Here is a 22,054-nt window from a genome sequence, read left to right as displayed (position 1 = left end):
CATAAGTTGTTGAGATACACTACCAAGGTATATTCAGGACATTGAAAAATTGTCTCAAGAGGAAATCATATTTGAAATAAAGATGTTTTAGGAAACCCCAAATGTCATTCAAATCATGTATTTCTTTATGATATATCTGATATACAACATTCAAAATAAAATAAAATAAAATACAATAACAGTAACAACCACCACCAAGCCTTATCCGCTAAGTTGGGTCGACTACATGGATCAAACGACGGCGTAATGTTCTATTAAATTTAACAAGAATAATAATACTTTTTCTTTCCTGTGATGTATTCAACTATATGACTACTGAAAGTTTAGGATTGCAAACTTAAGGTAATATTCGACCGATTTACATTGCAGCAACAATCTTTCAAAACTTTCACAAGATGCCAAGTTCAGTTAGAACTCGACCTTAGCGAGAGAACTTCTTTTCTCACCTCCAATGTCTAAAAGACCACACACATATCTTCGGAAGTATATTTCTGGATAGGAAAAAACCGTGTATTTGTCTGGAAGTAAATTTACAGACGACATAAAAGTTTTTTTTTTTTTTTCTTTCGAAAGTATACTTCTGAAGTGACTTTGATGGCGGAAAAAGAAGCTACTGACCTTAATTCCCTAAGAAAACATCAACCCTATTATTTGTGGCCCTTGACAAGAACTTCATGCAAATGGGTGGCTTAATTCCAGCAATAGCAAGTATTGAAGCAGGCAAAGTCCATATTCCATCACCACATATCAAACCAGAAGCAACAGCAGGTGCAAAAGCATCAGCCTTGGCCTTATTAAGCTTTTCCCAAACAAACAATATGAAACTTCCAACACACATGTCAATGGCAAAATAAGGTCCTAAATAAAAAGGTATTGCCATAGCCATTGGAAGTGGTATGAACCTCCCTACTTTACCAACCAAATCCTTAATCAAGTTAATCCCAATCGCCGCACCAAAGAATATATAACAAATCAGTAGACAATTATCTGGTAAAGAACCAAATCCTTGTACTCCAAGTATTGCCATGTTGCGGAACACAATTGCGTTCGGTGCAGGGTATTGACTTTTATGTGTTCCTAGGTCAGGAAATGCTTTGTAGAAAATCCAAAACACACAAGGCGAAATCACACATCCCATTGCTGTGCCGATTATTTGGCTCACAAACATGGACCGTGGCGAAGCCAGGGTAAGGTAACCGGTTTTGAAATCTTGCATCAAGTCAGAAGCTGTCGAAACGATGTTCATCATAACTCCACAGGCTGCTAGACTAGCTAGAACTCCACCATGTGATGCACCGGCCCATGCGCCAATTGTGAAGATGGCTAGTTTTCCGTAGGTTGATGCTAGGGACCAATCTGTTAGTCCAGAACCATAAGCATTGCAAAATGCTAAGGTTGGAGCAATTAGGTATATAACAAGTACATAATACCATTTTAGTTGAGGGAAGATGTGTGGCAATGTGGCTGTAGAGATGGCCGCAATAGCAACATATCCTCCAACTGCAAACCATGTAGCAATTTGATCTTTAAGAAATAGTTGTTTCCGCCGCTGATCGTCATAAGATAGCTCTGGACTTGAGGAGGAGTCTTGATGCGCAACAGGTAGAGCGTTCGCCCTTTGTTTGTTCCGGATTTGATTGAACAAACTAAATAAGGTATGAGTTAGAACCTTGACAAAGTTGTATAAACCATCTCCCAGGATGATTGCTATGGCTATAAATACCTGAATAACTCAATTTTGTAAGGGGAAACAAATTAATTGCCAGACCATAAAAAGTATGTAAAATGAGTTGTTATTTTTACACAAAGTCGACATCAAATTTGACAACAAATCAGATGGTTAATACTCTTCAAATATGCAGTTAGTTAAGCACAAAATATCATTTCTCATGCAAAATATAGTGATACTAGAAGTGCTTTGCATCAGGAAACATACCCTATAACCTTGGATTCCTTCAAGGCTGCCGTCACCAAGGCCTGCTTTGTACCAATGACCCTCTCTTGTTTTTATGAGAGGCCACATTATTCCCCACGAAAGAATTCCTCCAAGGAGAACTGATATATTTACGATATATGGACAAATCATTCCCACACCAATATAGAGTGCCGAAAAATCAAAGAAAAACCTGCAAATAAACAAAGTCAGATTAATTAATACCCCAAATTAGAATGATACTAATTTGAAGTATCTTGCTACTATATCTACAGAACAGATTCCCTGCATTAACTGTGTGAATGTGATGCATTTTCTGCTTCAAACCATCTGATCTCAAACTAACGGTCGATATTGTTTAAAATTGATTTTATGAATGTGTGATTTCAGCCGTTCGATCTCAAATTAATGACCGCGATTGTCTATCACGTGAAAATGTGTGATTCCCCTACAGCATGTTTTCATCTCAAGTTGAATAATTTTATTTAAAATGATGTAGATGTGACAACTTACCTATTATCATATGCTTTGAGCCCTAATGAAGGGAAGGCTTGAAATCCACACCCATCAGAAGCTGTATAGAACCATTGAAAGAAACCCCATAAGAAACTCAAACTGAAGAATTTTCCCAACAATTTAACTTGCTTCCTGGAAAAGTAGAAAAGAAAAAATAATTTTTTTTTTTTTTGTTTTTGAACGGCAAAAACCACTTAATAGATTGAGTATGGTATAGTGGTTACTTTGCTAGTTTAGCTCCTTGAGGAGTGTGGAGGCTATTGATGAGAAGAGCAGTTGCTGTACCACTTGGATATGTTAATTTGAAGTCAATAACCATAATCTACATTCAATAACAAATGCAATATTTGATCAAGATTACTGATAATAATTTCTAAAGAGCCATTGTGAAGCATTGACAGACACTGGGCATGACACTGACACGTTGATATTACTAATAATTTTAAACAATGCAACTAATTGAATATAGATTTGAACTTCCTACCGTCAACAATCCACACATTCACGATATTAGTACATCGGTGGTTGCTGGATCGATGTCAAACGCGACAAATTTCAAGCTCGGTAATACAGTTTTTAAAAAATTCAAAAACTGGAGTGTCCGCTCTAAATCCAACAATCATCAATGTGATGACTACTTGAATACATGAGATTACTGACTGCAGGTAATCCAAATCCATATAATCACATGTGTCGGTGTCGCGTAGGTGTCTCACACTAATACATGTAGGACACCAACACACTTCCAATCTAAAGTGTCAGTGCTACATAAAAAAATTAACTTAAGAATCAAATTTGCAATACATTAAAGATAAACTAATTAGGAAAAAAATAACATATTAATGGACAATGAATTATCAATATTTCAAGAATGTGTCATACCTTTCTAAGAGGTACAACTGAGAAGAGGCCCAAAAAACTAACAACAAAGAGGAAAGCAATTATCCATCCCAATTTTGGATCCTTAAAATCACTAGTGTCTGAAGATTGATTGGCTACATGTTCACTCATTCCAAATAGGTAACTCCCAAATCCTCCTGTTCATTCAAGTGAATCACGAAAAAAATTCATCAAATTAGGACAATGATGATATCAACAATAATAAATGTTTCTAGATTATAACAAGATTAGCTTTCCTTTCACATGTATAACATCAAAACCTCATTATAGAGTTTTTGTTTGTTATAAATTCCAAATTTTCTTGACTGATACTGACATAACATATCAACTAGATTAAACAGTAGGGTTTTAAACATTTCAACTATAAGTAGATTAATTGATAAGTCTATGTGTGTGTTTAGTTTAATGTTTCCAAATGTTACTTTTTGGTAAAATTAAGTTTTCTCCGTGACAGAAGAGAAGTACTTCCCGCACCCACTCTGCCATGTTGACATATCTATACACATGCCAAACTATTAATAACATATAAACAGTAATTTTAATAATCAGTGCTAATAAGGTACTAGTATGATTTGACTTTGACTTTTATAATAAATACAACCCCATTTATTTCCCATTTATAATTTGACTTTTATTGGGGATACGTTTTTGATGACTTTGAAGCGTTTTTTTTTTTCCTGTTGCTAGTCCAAGGTTCATATATTCCAGAAAGCGAAAGATTTTGATGACAAAAGATGGTGATTAATTGTTTACCACAAACACAAACATCAACCACCGTAGTATACAATTGACTGGTTGATGTGGTTAAAATTGGATTATATGCATATTAAACTAAACATGGACAAGAAAATGAATAATGAGAAAATTATTTGGCTCAATTTGAATAAACAACTTAATTAGCCGCTTATAGCATAAGCAGTTATCTATAATCTGTACTTCTATAACAACCGATAAAATAAAGTGAAACCATATTCATATAATTTGTACTTCTATAGCCAGAGTTCAACGCTAGAAACCCCTCTTATCTCAAACACTTATCCCCAATAAATTAGCATATTGTAGTAAAACCAAAAAAATTGCACCAAAAATCTTGACTAGTCCTTGTCAATTTCAAATCTAAGAATTAGCTATCAAAATTAATCAAAGATAAAACCAAGTGATTGAGCTAAAGTAGTTAATGAACTTCAATTAAGGACAAATTGTTCGGGAGAACCCGAATTTGAATCCTAACTGAAATAATTCTTGGCCAGACTTTGCTTATCTACTAGCCGAAATTTGGATTACCAAGACTCCTTTCCCCAAATAACCAAAGATTAAGGTAATTTTTTTATCACACAAATCAATTTTAATACAGGAATTACCATCACCCATTTTTCCAAAGAACCAAAGCGTTAAATAAAAAAAATAGTAACAGATCAAATTTTAACACATGAAGTAAAACAAGGGTCACAAAATCACAATAACACCATAAAAAACATTACATATATATCAAATCAAAGTAATAATAGAGACAGATTCATAGATTCAATAGAGAGAAAAAGAAGTGTTACCACTAAAAGCAATTCCAGAGGAAGCAACAACACAAGTCTGAATAACAGTATTCTCTTGTCTTGTAAAAGGCTGTTTCAACAAATCAGATTTTTCCAAAAACTTTGTCCAAGTTTTGACAAAGAAGAATCCCAAAAGACCAGCAGAGACATTAAGTGAAGGTATAATCCCAGTAGTGAGATTAAGCTTCATCACAATGAAACTGAAAAGTATGCTGAGAAAAAAGCTAACCACAAAAGCTCTGAAAGTTAATTGATTCTTCCATGATGGAACCAATAAGTGCTTAAACACTTTCTCAACAGAAGTTTCTTCTTCTTCCAACAACCTTGTACTCTTTTGTTGTTCCAATTTTTTTTGTTCATCATCAACATGTTGTTCAAATTCAAAACCGCTGTCAACTGCCCTATCCTCATTCTCATTTTGTGCCATGTCCCCTAGATATTTGAATATAGGTTCGGATTCTCTAAGGACTATGAAACTGTTTATATAGTACTAGTACTTTGCCTAATTTGGTTAAAATTGTTGTATGTACCTTTATTTCCAAGGGAAACGGATTTTCTCCATTGAGCAAAAATATTGAGGATATAATGTGAGTTAATCCTATCCCTCCATTTCATTTAATAACAAATCAAGGGTCATAAAATAAAACGCATGAAATTTATGTCGTTTTAATTTGTTTCTTCCACGAAAGCAGGCAAATAATTCAACATTCAATACTTGACTAAACCTAAAGTAGGTATACTATTCAATACTTGGATTTAATGGTTGAAAAATACACGAATTATTAAAACGACATTTAATTATGGTTGAAAAATACACGAAATCAAGGGTCATATGTATAGCAAAGGTGTTCGTAAACCGGATAAAAGAGACCACTTAACACTAACCATCGGCTTCAAACAAGAACCGAATGGTCCTAAAAGGTTAGGAATCAAATACACGAAAGACATTTGAAAGCATCAAATTCATGATTTTGTTGATAAACATAATCATCATTTGCAAGCATAAATGACAAACAAGATAAATACCCCCGGAATATAAACCTGCAAAATTATTCAGGTGATCAATTGATGAGAAAACTTTACATAGAAAAAGTTTCTGCCAAATACCCAATAAAAAAAATAAGTATATATTAACACAAAAACACTTCAAAACACCAATTAGTATCCTACACCAACGACAAGACTAAATAAAAATTTGTCTTGTTAAAATTGCAAGTAAAAATAAGCACATGCGGTATTAGACCTATAAGTTTGAGGAAAAAAAACTGTTACTAAACAATCTATTTTAGACCTATATATAAGTTTATAAGCTATAAGCTAAAAAATTAACTTTGAAAAAAAGGCTCAATAATAACAAAGCAGTGAGAGAGGGAAGGAATAGTGACGATACAGAGAAGGAAGTGAAGCCCCGTGATGCCGGCGGCGATGCATTCCATTACTCCACCGCTGCCTCTACTTCAACTGCATTTCTCAACAGTGAACAGAGAATTGGAAACAGATTGAAAAATTTGGAGGGTAAAAATGCAATTACGCTTAAAACAAAAAAAAGTAAATTAAAATGATTTTTTAAAAATGAAAAGTTATTTTGATTAATTGTTTTTAAGAAAATCATTTTCAATAAAAGGGAAATTCAATTTTTTTTTTTGTTATTTTAAAGATAAAGAAACACAAAATAGTTTATTTTATGTTTTATTTTTTTATGAAAATTTTCTAAAAAAAATATTCTCAATTTTTATATTTTTTTGAACAGGATTCTGAATTTTTAGATTAAAATCATTTTTATTTTAATCAATGTCAAATAAGCCCTGATTTATATTTATCAAAATTGTAACTTTTTTTTAAACATGCATCTAACTACCTTTTTTTTTTTTTTGACGCAGCATCTAACTACTTTTACAACACAGAAATTTATGGAAGTACTCCTTTTCGTCCTTATTATATAAAAAAAATAGTTTTTAGATTCATAAAATGTAATGTTTGATGTATTTAGACTATATTATGAACTAGATACATTTGATGTCTATATATTTTATTTGACTTGAGGAAGAATGTAATACTCCCTCTGGGATCCGGTCATTTTTATAAGGAACACTTTGAAAAAAAAAATGATCCTTTTTATAAGAAACTTTGACCAATTTTTAAATGTTTTAGATGTTCAATTTCACTTATGCCCTTATTTATTATGATAGAGAATTTAAAAATAAAAATTTATTAAATAAAGAGTAATTAAATAAGGGTATACATGAAATAAATTTAAATTTATAAGAGTATTAAATGAAAGTCTGTGTGATTTTTTCAAAGTGTTCCTTATAAAAAGGACCGGAGAGAGTATCTACGTTTGTGCACGAAAAATACAAAATCTATATAAAAATTGATGATTCACTGAATTTATATAAATAAATTTAATTTTTGTGGTATTTTGTGGTACATTAGAAAAGTTATGTATGTGGTCCATATTATGAACCAAATATATTACTTTTCAATGTATCAAAAAAGTCAAATTTATTTATAATGAGGAGAATCCGTTGACTTCAGGAGTAAGTCTCTATTTACTTACTCTACTTAATAACTCGATATCGGCATTATATTTTTTCAATCCAACCGTTGAATTCAAATATCTCATTGAATAGATCAACTCCACAATTTTTTTTTTAAAATTCAAAATCGTTTGATACTTTTTCTAATAACTTCAATTGAACGTACGACAAAATAGATCAACTCCACAATTTTTTTTTTTAAAATTCAAAATCGTTTGATACTTTTTCTAATAACTTCAATTGAACGTACGACAAACTTTTAAAAAAATCGTTGAATTTCAATAGTCTGAATACATAACCGTATAAGCCACCCTCTATTTTTACGTGGCAAAAATTGTTAACCACGGTCAAAGCAGTGTTTAGCTACGGTCATAACCGTGGCTAAAGGGCGAAGTTTTTGTAGTGACGGTTGGATTGAAGAAATATAATGCCGATATCAAGTTATTAAACGGAGTAAGTCAATTAATGAAGACTTACTCCTGAAGTCAATGAATCCCTCCTCATTTATAATAGTGACAAAATGGAGTATATATTGTGTACCGGGCCATGGACCAGGGTGTGATTTGTTAAGGCCCAATACGAAAAAGCCCAATGGGAGCATCTAAAGGAGAAGCATGAAAACAACCATGAAAAACACATGATAAGCATGATCCACCATGACTTGGAGAAGAAGGAAGAAACTTGGAGAAGAAGGAAGAAGCTTGGAGAAGAAGGAAAATAAACCACCCACTACCCATGACTTCCTCTCCAAGCAAGGCAGTTACTTAAGAAACAAGAGGAGATTTTTTGCCTATAAATAGGGTCTGTTTCAAGAGAAGAAGGGAAGGATTTTTTTTCACTGATTCTACAGAGGCTCACTCTGAGAAACCACCATACTTTCATTCTTGAAAAGAGACAATTCTTTCATTCATGTAAAGTTAATCAATTTTTTCTCTGATCATACTTGTATCAATTATCAATCTTGAATAATACAAACCCCCTATGTTCTGATCGAATTCTGACTTATAAAACTCCCAGGGTTGTTGGGATTGAACCAAGTGTAACCACATCATTTAATCGATAATACAAACCCCTTTGAGTTTTTACCAGAACATTTTGGCGCCACCGTGGGGCTACGGTAAAAACATTTGATCCCAGCCTACCACAGCAAACTAGACAAAAATCAAACATCTCCACCACGGAAATACAGAGAAGAAAAAAGCCAAAGAAAACGGTGTTAGCGACGCAGAGAGAAACAGTCAGTTGACAAGAGGTGATGCGAACCAATTCCGCCCAGGTGCTTTCAATCCTTTATTTTTGTTTGCAATGTCTTAAAACTATACTATTCTGACAAATGTTTGGATTTATTTGGCTTCAATTTACTATCACCGATTAAAAGTTCTGTCTTCATCCTTGAGTAATTTGAAGTAACAAAAAGAGTTGATTCCACGTGAAATTAATAAGCAGAAAGAAATTAATATCACCGATTTATTTGGCTCGAATGCTCCATAAGATCCTTTAATTCATATTTGATTTACTAGCCCAATTGTTTCTATGCGGAATAATTTGGCTTAATGTTCTACCTTGCATCACGGCGAGGCGTTTAGTGCCAATTTGTTAATAGCTTTACTTTGCTTATGGTATTAAATTAATCGTTGTAGTGTATGATTGCGGTTATATGTATTCAATTTCCCATCAATATTATCAATCCTGTTGCATGAGTAACATAGTATTACTGAATTCTGATGCTTATTGCCATGATGTTCTTATTTTTGCCAAGTTGTTCTCATTGTGGTTACTAAATATTAATCATTCTCATGAAAGTAACAATATGATTAAAAAGTTTAGTTATTAATGTCATAGTTGTTAAAAAATTGCTTTATATATTATATAGAATCTTATATTAGTTCTATGGAGGCCAATGAAAAGACAGTGTTAGAGATACCTGCTGTGCTGATGTTATAGCTTCCATCTTAATAAAGGCTAGTTCTATGCCTGTTATAGTGATACTGATTTGGATGTTTTAAAACAAAAATAAATAGAGAAGAGTTAATATACTTGGCTTGCTGTAATGTTTGTTTCTAGTTCAACTTAGTTCATTCATCCATTGCCTCTGTTTTAATTTGATTCTTCGTGACTAATTTTGCTTAATCAATGGCATGGATCTACATTCGCTGTCATGCCCAATTGTCGTCGGCGTTCCACCTTCGCCCATCATTATTTCAAACATGGATGCCATCACTGTCAAAATCATGAGTCCAAGCATATTCATCACCTGCTGTCCAACGTCGCCGGGGATCGTGGCTGCGGCAGCCTTGTCCGGCACCGCCGTCAAACTTTGTTGCGGTAGTGGTCGAGTCAGACATTGAAGCACTGACAGTGAAGGTCACAATACAAGAAGATGTGAAAGCCAATCCCGCCGTCAATTTGAGTGTACTCAGTAACGACAGAGCTTTGATTAAAGCCCCGGCACACACAGTTTGGAAGGTCTTGTGTCTATTAGTCAGCAGGCAATATTCCGAATTGGTTTACGAGGGAAGTGAAGCGGAGGAAGAGGTTAAGGAAGCTAAAATTACGAAATGCTTGCTTGACAACTCAGAATAGTGAAGCAGAAGTAGGATGCTCATCCAAATGCTTATTAGGTCCTCTGGCTAAGAGAGGTGATCATAAGACTCAAGCAACTAAACATTGGTACCACTCGGCGAGATACAAACCGCCGATTAACATTCCAATTGAAGCATGTTCCGCAATGACCACCGCAATGGAACTCAGTCTCGCCGCGCCAAAACATAATTGTTTTTCTTGCTAGGCGACTACCGATCCAGGTGTTAACATTCTTTTCCTTTAACCTACCATTTAATCATATAGTTTTCACTTGTTCTATTTCAATAAACATGCTATTTGTGCACGCATATATGTTGTCGGTATTAACGTGATGGATTTATAGTTTAAGAATCATGCTTTATGGTCATTGAGTAAAAGAGAAGAGAATCAGTACATTTTTTCAAGATTGCTTACTAAAAGCATCACCTTTGTTTGTTATCGCTCTCAAAATCATTTTGAATTACTCAAGTAGAATTTGGTAGACACATAAGAACACCTTTGCTTGCTTTCATTAATTTTAAAATAAAATTCATATTACAAACTTATGATTAACAGTTAATAAAATCGATGATAAGTTGGTAATGAATTAGATAGCAAGTTGAAATTTGGCAAAGATAATTAGTCATCTTTGAACAGACAAAATACTCCATGACCAATCTCAAAGCTTGGAATAAAGATGTGCACATTTTAAAAAAGAAACTTGTCATACCGCTTTAGTGTTTTGGTTGATCTAATCCATTTTTATTCTCTCTTACACATTCTGGAGATGTTCTTCACATTTTTCATAAACTTGGTTAATATGCTTGAAGTGTTTTATAACCTGTTTTTCTTTGAATACAAGTGAATCATTGCTTGTGGATTCATAAAAAATATTTATATGGAGGATGCATGTCAGGTGTTATTTACTTCAAGGTCATCCCATGATAAGTTTTTGTATTCACAATTATGTTTATGATCATGATGTTCCCAAGCAGTATATTATGCATGGTTATTGATCTTAACTGTTGATCAGAACAGGTAGAAGGCCAGCTGGAAGTCCGTTGAGCAGGTGGTAGACAGCAGGTCCGAGCAGATGATCCACGGAGGGGGGGGTTGTACCTGCAGGTGCTCCGATGCCTAAGTCAGTAAGGGTAGAGAGCAAAAGAGATACTAGAGAGAAGTTAGAGAGAGAGAGTAATTGCAATAATGAATAGTGTCTACCTTGCTCTCCCATGAGGGAGAGTATTTATAGCCCCCAGCTCTGGGCCAAAGGTCCTCTTAGTGGGCTGGACTAGCCAAGGCCCATTAAGAGGGACTGCCAAGATATTTCCCTTAGATAGTGGGTAGAGTAGTAATTTTACCCTATCTTGGTGGAGAGGTTGTGCCATGCTGACATGGAGGTGGTTGGGCAAGCCATGTGGACTTTGTGAGGGTCTAGGTGGACTAGCATTAGTCTAGTCCAGAACAGGAGCCCCCCAAGTCGTTGCTCCTAGGCATAGGAGTGATGACTTTAGATGTGTGCCCAAGTGCAGAAGGAAATCTCCTTGCAACCTCTCTTGAACGAAAGTGGACGAGGAAGTTGCTCGTCAAAGCCTTGCTCATAGCAAGCATCTGCAATGTTTTGCTCGAAGTGGTTTTTCGAGGATATTTAGTATTCTACTCGTATCTACTGCGAGGAGATAACTACGAGAGGGATTTGTTGCTCGTATTGATGACGAGGAGATAATTTAATTGTTGCTCGTTGCTATGGCGAAGAAGTTAGCAACGAGGAGGTTTTCTGTAAGGCGCGGCCTTTTGCTTGAGGACTTGCTCGAGTGAAATTCGAGCATCCTCTTTCATTGGGGATGTGAAAGGGTGCATTTACTGCTTTGATTTTTACGAGGGAGTGTAAGGACCATTGGATTAAATCGTCTCTTCACTTTCCTGGCTTGGTCTATATAATAGAGGAGAGTGAATTTCATTTTTACTTTTCACTCTCTCTCTTCAATTGTGAATTTCTCTGAAGTTTCAACTTACTAGTCAAATCGTTCTTCAGATCTCCTTCATATTCAAGGTAATTCTTTCAAATTTTGCTCTTTAGATCCATTTTTTGTTGTTCCTGCCCAGTTTTGGGCGTTTTTACATGAAGATTGTATGAATTTATGAACATTAAGATGAATGTGCCGGGCACCATATGAATTTAGTGCCGAGGAGCCTTCCTCCTCTTTAAAACTTTAGGTTAGATGACTAGCGACGGGGAGCCTATCTCCCCGTTTCAAACTTTAGATAGTTTACCTGAGTGACGGGGAGCCTACCTCCCCGTTTCAAACTTTAGATAGTTTACTTGAGTGACGGGGAGCCTACCTCCCCGTTTCAAACTTTAGATAGTTTACTTGAGTGACGGGGAGTCTACCTCCCCGTTTCAAACTTTAGATAGTTTGAATATGCCGGGGAGCTTGTCCCCATTTTTAACTTAACGAAATTTGTTGTATAAATTTCGATCGGGGAGCTTGTTCCCATTTTTAACTTAACGAGTTTTGTTATACAACCTTAGCGCCGGGGAGCTTACCTCCCCGTTTTTGCCTGCCTTACCCTCCTCGGCTTGCTTTTGATTGCCATTTGAAAAGGGCTTTGGTCGGGGACATCGTCCTCGTCCTATCTTGCGCCCTTTCACTTGAATTGCGGTGAAAGGGTGGATTTGATCATCGAATTCACTTTGTTTTTGCTGCATTTCAGGTTGTAAAATGTCAGAAACCGAGGAGGTTATGGAAACGCAGGGTGCGGAGAAGTATATATTGGTCGACTGCATAACCGATCCTGCGCTGGATTGGGTTGCTCCAGAACCCCGGGGAATAGCCTCGTCGCTTACTTCCCAGGATCCAAGATTATATACGACCGTCGAGCAGCAGAGAGCAGACGGGCTTCAAAATTGGTCGACCCGTATACCCGGGGAGGGTGAACGGGTGTGCTCGTCTTTTGACGGGTATGGTTTCGCTATGTACGAATTTGTATTTAAGGAGATGGGGCTCAGGCTGCCGTTCAGCCCCTTTGCGGCCAGCGTGCTTAAAGCCTTGCAGGTGGCTCCGTCGCAGCTGCATCCAAACTCGTGGTCTTTTATTATGGGGTTCGAGCACCTCTGTACGTATAAAGGCGTTCTTCCCACTCTTCCCCTTTTCTTTAGAATCTTCAAGATTCAGCGTAAGCCGACGAGGGAGGTTGGGCGAGCACCTCGTCAGAATTGGGTTTCATTAAAGCATCACGAGGATGTTAAATTATTCAAAATGTTTGTGGATTCCGTTAAGGATTTCAAAGAGAGGTATTATGTTGTCCGGCCAGAGTCTCCATCTGCCCGGGAGAGTTTACTGGAGCTGGAGGAAGATAGGGACGAGCAAGGTGTTGCTCGCAAGGATGCCAGCGGGCAAGTTATGGTTCGGGCAGTTCCTAAGTTCCCGTTAAGCTGGTCGTACACCCACTTCCAGAAGGAGCCTAAGGAATATACGACCGGGGACGCAGATTTGTCTCCCGAGGACATGGTCGCTTTCGAGGATTTAAAGGCCTTTGTGGCCGGTTTTACTCCCGGAGTCTGGACGACTCGTAAGGGAGTTACAATAAGAGATGAACACGGGGTGCCTAAGGCCTCTCCTCGTCTTATTAATACTAGGACCCTCCTCAAGTGCAGAAATGCCGGGGAGGTCAAACTGTGCTTGGGTATTGCTTCCTTTCTTTTTAACTTAGAAAAATTTATGTTATTGTTGTGTGTATTCCTCGTTTTTTACTAACTTGCTCGTCATTTGTTTGCAGACGAAATGGAAACTATTGCCGAGCGCATGCTGAAGGCCAAGCAGGATGAGAAGGCGAGCAGGTCTGGCCGAGGAAAAAAGAAGGTTGTTACCAGAGCTTCCCGGGAGGTGAGGCCGGGGACCCCTTCCGTGCAGGTTATTGGGTCCTCGGGGGGTGGTTCGGGCACTCCTTCATCAGCTCCCCGGCCTCCTCCAGCGAAGAGGACAAGAGAAGACGATCCCCCGGTTGAGGAAGCGGGCATGGGTGCATGCAGCAAGTTTCCTGTTCCTCGGTGCTTTACCGTGGACAGATTTTTTGAGAAGTATCCTCCGGAGGTCTTTGAAACTGAAAGGACTGCTATTCTTGACCAGGAACCAGAGGTCCGTAGGCAGCAGCATGCTCGGGACATGGCTGCTATGGTGCGAATGGTCTCGAGCTCCCTTGTCCTTGGTGACGAGCGGGAATCCTTACTCGAGCAGCTGAATACTGCCCAGGCCAAGCACGAGCGGGCCAAAGGTCGGATCAACCAGCTGAAAATTGTTGTGGATGACCTCAAGGAGAAGCAAAAACGCTGGGGTGACCAGCTGGACGAGCACCGTAAAAGGGGAGAGGAGTTGGATGCTGCTCGGGCTGAAATTGAAAGGCTTAATGCTGCCATGGCGCCGGGGGAGAATGAGCACAAGGCTGCCGAGGGGTTGACCACCCGAGCAGACTTGGTCAAGGTGATTGCTCAGCTGTCCCATGACTTTGTAGAGGGCACCGAGTACGCCTTTGAGAATGCCGTGCAGCAAATCAAGTGTCTTAATCCTGACGTGGAGTTGGTGACCCGGGGAATGCATGTGAACGGGCAGGTCAAGGATGGGCAGATTGTTATCCCGGCTGGTCTGGCCGACTCTGATGAAGAGGAGGAAGATGCTGAGGGTGTGTTCGAGGAGGGTCAAGAGGACGAGCAAGGCGACAGGCACGAGCAGGAGGATAGGTGCGAGGAGTAGATGTCTCCGGCCTTTCTATTGTAATTTATTTTGTCTTTTTGAATTTTGGGGCCTTTGAGCCATGGTTTGTAATATTGGAACAAGTGGGCTTTTGTCCCCGTATGATTTTTATGACAATTCCGGGCAGGTGCCCGTTTTATTTATCTATGCTTGTTTATAACTGCTCGTCTATACCTGCTCGCATGTATGTTTACATTTTCTGCTCGCGTGTATGTTTCCTCCTTTTTTAACTTAGAAAATTTTACAAAATTTTGTTGTTTAAAATTTCAACCGGGGAGCCTCCCCGTCTAATGACTTAGAAAATATTTGATGAAATTTTGTTGTTTAAAATTTCAGCCGGGGAGCCTCCCCGTCTAATGACTTAGAAAATATTTGATGAAATTTTGTTGTTTAAAATTTCAACCGGGGAGCCTCCCCGTCTAATGACTTAGAAAATTTTACAAAATTTTGTTGTTTAAAATTTCAACCGGGGAGCCTCCCCGTCTAATGACTTAGAAAATATTTGATGAAATTTTGTTGTTTAAAATTTCAACCGGGGAAGTCTGGTCCCTACTTTTACCTTAGCCAAATTTTTATGCTAATTTCTTGCTCAAAATCTGAGCCGGGGAGCTTGTTCCCATTTTTAACTTAACGAGTTTTGTTGTTTAAACTTCGTGCTGGGGATCTTACCTCCCCGTTATTGAGGTGCTCGTCTGGACATGCTGGTGTGCTCATTCGAGCAAGTTGGTGTGCTAAGTTTTGCCTATTTATTTTTATGCCTGTTTTGTATATTTTTGCATGTATGAATGCTGCGCTCGTTGTTATTTTGCCGGGGAGATTTCCCCTGCTTGATACTGAGCATGTTTTATTGAGGGTAGTCTCCTCTGTTTTGACTTAAACAGTTTAGGGAACTGTATAAGCACTTAGAGTTGTTTCTAAGTTACGCGAATACAAGCACGCTAGTGTACCCTTCTTCGCAACCTGAACCTCCCATCGCGAGCTGGGTGCTAGGTCGTGGCACGGGGATGATGGGCTCGTTTCGAGAGTTATCCTCGTCTAGCAGGAGTTCCATTTCCCTTATGGTGAATTAGTTCCCCTGCTATGGTTTTAGATGAGCACGTGTGCCATGGTGCCCTCCGTTGTTTAAGGTGCTCGATTCGTTGTGTTCTGAAGTGCGAGCAGCCTTTTAGTGTGGCAATAACTTAGCTGTAATATTGTTTCAATTTCTGGGCATTCCAAGGTCGAGGAAGTTTCTTTCCTCGAAGGTCCTCGAGATAGTATGCACCATTTTCTGTTTTATCAATGACGCGGTATGGTCCTTCCCAATTGGGTGCAAGTTTACCATCCTGGGAGTCTGCGTTGCGTCTTAGGACGAGGCTGCCCACCTCGAATTCCCTTTTGATGACTTTGGTGTCATGACGGGCAGCTATTTTCTGCTTCAGGGTGGCCTCTTTTAAGGAAGCTCCCGTTCGAATTTCTTCGACGAGGTCAAGCTCCTCTCGAAGTGCCTCGTCATTTTGCTCCTCGTCTAGAGGTTGCTCAGTCCGACGAGATGGTTCCCCAATCTCTACGGGGATAACTGCCTCCGTTCCGTATACCATTCGGAAGGGGGTCTCTCCGGTTGTGGAGTGTGGGGTTGTTCGATAGGCCCAGAGTACACTGTCAAGCTCTTCGACCCATTTCTTTTTGTTTTGGTCGAGTCTTCTTCGTAACCCTCTCAGGATTACTCTGTTGGCTGCTTCAGCTTGCCCGTTGGTTTGGGGGTGCTCGACCGATGTGAAGTGCTGCTTGGTGCCCAGGGCAACAAGGAATGCTTGAAAATCTTTGTCTGTAAACTGTGTTCCGTTGTCTGTGACTACCACCAAAGCTTCAGCTTTGATTGTTTGCCATTCCCTAATAAGGGTTTCTGCTTCTTCCACAGGCATCAGCCTCCTATACACATTAATAGGGGAAGATGATGAGGTAAGAGAACTGTGTAAATCACCGCGACTTCCAGCATCTGACTTGGGCAAAAACTGTAACTTAACCGTTGACATAATTCTCTTCAGTTTGTTGGCAATAGAACTTTGCCTCGTATATGTCGGGCCTACACTGTAGTTAACAGATGAATTTGCAGTCCAAGAAGTGCTATTGTGGGCTTTTGTGGAAGCCCAGTTAGAACCAGTAAAATTCTTGCCCAAGTTCATTCCCAACAACTTCATTGAAGCAAATACGATACAACCCAAGATGGTAACGTGTGTTATTCTTTCAAATACTTGAGCACGAGTAAAGTGATTATTCCAAATACCATTGTTATACGTGCCAAGGTTCCTGTTTACTTTAACATGTGGTTCACTAGGATTGCGTTCGTTTTCATTTTTGCCGGATAGCAGTGAACCCTGCAAATCAGTAGGAGTCAGCTGCTTGACAGCAAACCCCAAATTTGGGGAAGAGCTCATATATGAGCGAGGTTCCTCAAAATCTTTCCGTTCTACAGAACCCGATGATGATAGAGGTCTATGACATATAGTAGGAAACATTTGTGAAGATCCTTTAGAGTTCTTGCTTCCAGAAAATTTCTTTTGAGCATTAAAGAAATTGGCCTGCAGAAATGACCATCTGTAAGTAATATTTTTCAGAATCAAAGCAATAAATTAGTTTTATTTGCTTTAGTTGATCTTACCAAAGCAGGAGAACAACCTTTAGTATCTGGATATAAGTCAAGCACAGAATCCTTAAGCCACAATTCCTGGCAAATTTCAGCAAATGGACTGAGATAAGAAATCAAAAACTCAAAATTACATCATAGAACCTTAAAATAAAGGGTATGATTGTTCTTGAGCCATTAACCTTTAGCTGTTATCTCATGTAAAACATATACACTAAAGAATATTTTAGAAGGCAAATAAAAACAGAGGTACTTTCACTCAACAAAATCTCATTTTCAATTGAAAAGAATAAAAAATAAATCAATCATAGCCTATGTCATTTAGGCTAGACTCTAAAAACCAACAACCAAGCCTTATCCCACAAAGTGGGGTCGGATACATGGATCAAACGACGCCATAATGTTCTACAGAAGCATAAATTGTTCCGAAACACACTAATTTTGAAATCTATGCCACAGTTAATATGGCACAGTGAGAACATACTTAAACCCGCTAGGGCCCTCGAGACTAAAATGGGAGGAAATGATATCACTAAGGTCAGTCAAGAAATTTGTGCAACAAAAGGCACCTAAAGCATTTGCAATGAATTTCAAAAGAAAATAAGAAACTGAATGAACATGATTGCAAGAGAAATACCAACGATGGGTTTGCAGCTGAAGCATCCATTATTGCCTTCCCCAAGATTGAATTATGTTTTGGATTTGAGTTTAGCTCAAGCTGCTTCAGCTTTTCAACTGCCTCAGCCTCTGTGCCCTAGATTAAAGACAACATTAATGAAGAACTGGGTTGTGGATTCTCACAGAAAATTGGAAAGTTAGAAAAATATATATATATATATATATATATTGCTGCAGGAAACCAAGATTTAAAATATCTAAATACTTCATGATCATGACAGCAGCTCCAATAATTAGAGTTAAAATGATAACCACATACCAGTCCAAGAAGGAATAGGCAAAAAGCTTCCTCAAATTTCAGATCAATGCCCTCTGAAGCTATCAAACATTCACATATGATTTTTGCCTTGTTAATCTGCATGAAAAAAAAAAAATTTGGTATAATGATGAAATTAAGAAAACCACTGTTTGAGTACGTAAGCCCAAATAAGTACTTACGAAAAAAGGACAATAGAAGGAATATTAAAATGCTTATAAGCTTTGGAGGAGAGTATTATTGGAGAAGGGTATTACCAACTCTTTTTGCTTGCTGGAAAATCCAAGTGCCATATGAGCTGTAAAAACTCTATAGAAACAGCTTGAATCAATTACTACCCTTAGATTTTGTGATTCAATGGTCTTCTTATTCTTCCGCATAACGGCTAAGCTATCCCAAGGAAGAAGATCAACAATCTCATTAGCCAGTAAATTGCCAAACGCTTGGCTTAGAAAAGAATGCCAGTCCTGCACTTGACATGAAGCTTCAACATCAAGACCCTGTCTAACTAATTCGCGTAAAGCCGCAATTGCTCCTCGTCTTCGTTCAACATTTTCAGGGGTATTTGGCATGCTCAGTAACTCCAAGGTGCAAGCGGGTGCAAGTTCTTCAAGAGATTCTTCAATCTAGAAACCATTAAAAAACATTCTCAGGGTTGCTCCATGTGTTCTCCAGCCAAAAAGAATAGAGGAATGGGATGATAATGATATCAAATATGAAATGACATGGACATATAATTGATGGAAATACTAACTAAGTAAACGGTGTTCCATGATTAAGCCTAGGTTAGATATTCAGGAAGCTGACCTAAATTATCTGTTATTAGAGCTTTTAAATTATAGAAGCAATAAATCTAATATTGAAGTAGAAATTATCATTTTCACTAAATAAGTACACCGCATTATTCCTAGGGCTCGCGGAAACTCCCAATGTTCTTGAATTAGAAACAAAAACTAGGGAGTACACCGCATTATTTCTTTTTCTTTGTAGTTGAAATGAGAGGTGGAGTTCATAGCCCAATCTTTTCCTAATAAAATACAGTACTACCTTTGTCCATAAATATATGACCCTGTTAACTATATCATGAAAATTAAGAAATTTGATAGTCATATTAAATTAAATTTATTAACAGTTGGTATTGTTTTTCCAGGTTTACCCTTTACGAGAGAGGGTGAACTTATATCTTTCCCATAACAGTATTTATTGTTTATTTGTTGGTTATTAAAAAAGTGGAAAAGTAATGAGGAGTATTATGTATATACTACCAAGCAAACCAGCTAGTGACCTTAGATCCCTAGAGAATATACACTTAAAAAAAAATTCGCACCTGAGATAGAAGTGTCATTTTTGCAAGAGATGGTTTACTTCTTAGAAGACATTGAGCACGAGCAAGAGCTTCAAAACCTTGAGATACTTTCTTCTTCTCAAAGCCAATCTTCGCAACTGTACACTTCAATAAGGCAACTATGATAAGGATAGGGTATCTAAACAAGACTGTTATACTTCAGAGAGTAATTTTCCAACCTCTGTCCACATGTCTTACCTCAGCTAATGCCATAGAAAGAACTAAATCATCTGCATATGGCTTCGCATCTTGATGCTGAAGACTTGTTCTTCCAATGTCCAGCACAAATTTTGATTCTCCAATCTGAACAGAAGGAATAGAAAAGTAGAAGTCAAATATTACCAGAAAACAGAGAGGAGTTAATACACAGCCATTAGGAAAAAATATTTATAAAACCAAGTACGTGCCAAGTGTACCTCTTGAAGAAGGCATAGAGCACCCGGCAACCAAGACCAAGGAATACGAAGGGAAGATTTAGGGGGAATCTTTTCCTTCAGGTTACCAGCATATTCTGGCTCAAAAAGGAGTTTATCCCTAACATCCATCAGAAGATCCTGCAAAGTAATATTAGATGAGAGCAACAAACAACAACAACAACAACAACAACAGCTCAATTACTTTATCTGCACCTCTTAAACAAAATTTAGCAAAACATAATTGGTGGTGGCATCTATACCTGGCGAGATGCAACAACACCCACTGTGTAACCTTCGTCAATTTCTGCATTTTTTAAACTCATAACTGCCTTAACAATTTCATCTTTCTCAGCACGATCAGGAACGCCAATAAGCTACAAAATGAACCGAGTGGTCTAGCATAAATCTCAAGACAAATTAAATGAAATCAGCATGGACGAGGTAATATAAAAAAGAAAACCGAAAATTATCAGACTATTTGTGAGCTTGAAATGATAAAACACTAATCATAGCTGATGAATCATATCCACCACCAACTCCATAACATAGAAAACAAAAATGCAGAAGGCGGAGATGTTAAGATAGAGCTGACGATATAAACATATGGAGTTATCCAACCATATTCAATGACCCAAAATTGCATAATAAAACTACCCCCTAATCTATGTTTATCGTTTGGCTTGTAATTTTACAAACACATGTCCATTTTTCCTCTAATAAATTATAACTTTACTTCTAATCCTATCTTGTCTAATATAACCATTCATCCATTGTAACATTTTCATCACTACAACAATAACTTTACTTTCTTATTATCTTGTTTACCATCCAGCATCCAGTTCCATACAGCATTATTTTTCTTAATATAAATGAAAATGAAAGTTTTCTTTAACCTTAGAGTTATTTCTCTATCACATAACAGTTATCACTTATGTAGCACCAACACATCAGATCGAAAACATTTACAAGTAATTGAGTATCCAACATGTATCGGTGTCCTACACTAACTCGTGTGTTTCGATACACCCACTTGTATTTTCTTAAATTATTTTTGGTGTCTACATGTCTTTGTCACGTCTAGTCTATGAAGCACGGACACAAACACCAAACACAAAAGGGATATTGACACGTCAAAACCGATAATAATTTGAGCAAATGACGTAATTCAATCTAATTTTATGTGTTGGTGTTGGACAATGACGCATGTCTGACACTCGGATTTAGTGCTTCAGTGTGTCTGACACTTTGTTATCGCTCCCAAGCATTCCTCAAATTTCTCAAATTCACTTGGATCCTATTCATTGACATCTTATCAATTTGAGAAATACTTAATGATTAACGATAATAACAATGAATGAACAAATGATAAATAAACTAAAATACACAATTTGAATAACAAACACATGAATTTTGTATCACCTGATAACAAGAAACTGGGATTTCAACAGTGGATTTCAACTGCACATTTTCAACAATGCGGTTACTATTATTATTAACAGATTTCAACTTCCTTCTTTCAAGTACAACATCACTTTTCCCTGAATGGGACCCAACAGAAAATCCAGAAGCAACTTCGCCTTTTGAACCTAGAAATGGAACTTTCGTGATACGAGCAACGCCATAGAGAGAAGGACCGATCACTGCAGCATTAGTCAGTGCCATGAGTGAACACTCATTCCCCTCTCTCTCCAAAACCCTAATTGTTAAGCTTCAGTGTTGTTTCAACATTGTTGAATTGGAATTGTGAAAACACATTGCTTTAAGGGTACAATTTGTGCAATGTGATTGGGAATTTTTGGTATGGCACTGAAGGAAGGAAGCACAAAGAAGAAGAAAAAGTGCGCGTGTGTGTGTGTCACGTGTGTGTTATAGAGAGAGAGAGAGAGAGAGAGAGAGGTGTGGAAGGTGTTAGAGAGAAATTGGGAACTAAATAATAATAATAAATATAAAGTTGACTTGTAATGTGTAAATAATAAATATTGCC

The 22,054-nt window shown here is 37.6% G+C and overlaps 3 protein-coding genes across 4 annotated transcripts; all 3 read right to left on the bottom strand.

The window, feature by feature from the left end:
- Positions 1 to 104: 104 nt before the first annotated feature.
- Positions 105 to 6,409, bottom strand: LOC123907990 (probable metal-nicotianamine transporter YSL8). Of its 2 annotated transcripts, none has more exons than XM_045958480.1 (7): positions 6,290 to 6,409; positions 4,900 to 5,940; positions 3,332 to 3,486; positions 2,674 to 2,771; positions 2,447 to 2,581; positions 1,937 to 2,126; positions 105 to 1,723 (listed from the first exon to the last, which is right to left on the bottom strand). In XM_045958480.1, the coding sequence occupies exons 2-7, from the start codon at positions 5,324 to 5,326 to the stop codon at positions 620 to 622; spliced, it is 2,109 nt and encodes a 702-aa protein (XP_045814436.1). In that variant the 5' UTR covers positions 5,327 to 5,940; positions 6,290 to 6,409; the 3' UTR covers positions 105 to 619. The 2 variants fall into 2 exon arrangements, with proteins under 2 accessions (XP_045814436.1, XP_045814435.1); XM_045958479.1 differs by lacking the exon at positions 6,290 to 6,409 and having other exon boundaries at positions 4,900 to 5,388; positions 5,421 to 5,713.
- A 10,212-nt stretch (positions 6,410 to 16,621) lies between these two features.
- Positions 16,622 to 19,654, bottom strand: LOC123905107 (plastid division protein CDP1, chloroplastic-like). The gene is made up of 7 exons (XM_045954749.1): positions 19,637 to 19,654; positions 18,567 to 18,935; positions 18,313 to 18,408; positions 18,013 to 18,129; positions 17,391 to 17,456; positions 16,756 to 17,310; positions 16,622 to 16,660 (listed from the first exon to the last, which is right to left on the bottom strand). The coding sequence occupies exons 1-7, from the start codon at positions 19,652 to 19,654 to the stop codon at positions 16,622 to 16,624; spliced, it is 1,260 nt and encodes a 419-aa protein (XP_045810705.1).
- LOC123907997 (plastid division protein CDP1, chloroplastic-like) lies at positions 18,806 to 21,943 on the bottom strand. Its single transcript, XM_045958492.1, has 6 exons — positions 21,490 to 21,943; positions 20,331 to 20,444; positions 20,071 to 20,208; positions 19,853 to 19,957; positions 19,637 to 19,752; positions 18,806 to 18,935 (listed from the first exon to the last, which is right to left on the bottom strand). Exons 1-5 carry the CDS (start codon positions 21,730 to 21,732, stop codon positions 19,678 to 19,680), a joined length of 675 nt encoding a protein of 224 aa, XP_045814448.1. The 5' UTR covers positions 21,733 to 21,943; the 3' UTR covers positions 18,806 to 18,935; positions 19,637 to 19,677.
- Between the last annotated feature and the right edge of the window lie 111 nt (positions 21,944 to 22,054).

The sequence above is a fragment of the Trifolium pratense genome, linkage group LG2 (assembly GCF_020283565.1).
Source record: "Trifolium pratense cultivar HEN17-A07 linkage group LG2, ARS_RC_1.1, whole genome shotgun sequence".
NCBI lineage: Eukaryota > Viridiplantae > Streptophyta > Magnoliopsida > Fabales > Fabaceae > Trifolium > Trifolium pratense.
This window is presented reverse-complemented; position numbering and strand designations above follow the sequence as displayed.

Excerpts from the sequence above, each read along its gene's own strand:
- LOC123905107 (XM_045954749.1), bottom strand. Across the intron at positions 18,409-18,566 it reads CCAGCAAGCAAAAAGAGTTG|ATTAACAAGGCAAAAATCAT; the intron begins GTAATACCCTTC and ends TTTTTCATGCAG. Across the intron at positions 17,457-18,012 it reads CAGCTGCAAACCCATCGTTG|GAATTGTGGCTTAAGGATTC; the intron begins GTATTTCTCTTG and ends GAAATTTGCCAG.
- LOC123907990 (XM_045958479.1), bottom strand. The coding sequence starts at position 5,514 with ATGAAATGGAGGGATAGGATTAACTCACATTATATCCTCAATATTTTT. Across the intron at positions 2,582-2,673 it reads CAAGGAGCTAAACTAGCAAA|GAAGCAAGTTAAATTGTTGG; the intron begins GTAACCACTATA and ends CTACTTTTCCAG. Across the intron at positions 1,724-1,936 it reads AAGGAATCCAAGGTTATAGG|GTATTTATAGCCATAGCAAT; the intron begins GTATGTTTCCTG and ends TGAGTTATTCAG.
- LOC123907997 (XM_045958492.1), bottom strand. The coding sequence starts at position 21,732 with ATGGCACTGACTAATGCTGCAGTGATCGGTCCTTCTCTCTATGGCGTT. Across the intron at positions 20,209-20,330 it reads GTGTTGTTGCATCTCGCCAG|GATCTTCTGATGGATGTTAG; the intron begins GTATAGATGCCA and ends ATTACTTTGCAG. Across the intron at positions 19,958-20,070 it reads CTCTATGCCTTCTTCAAGAG|ATTGGAGAATCAAAATTTGT; the intron begins GTACACTTGGCA and ends CCTTCTGTTCAG.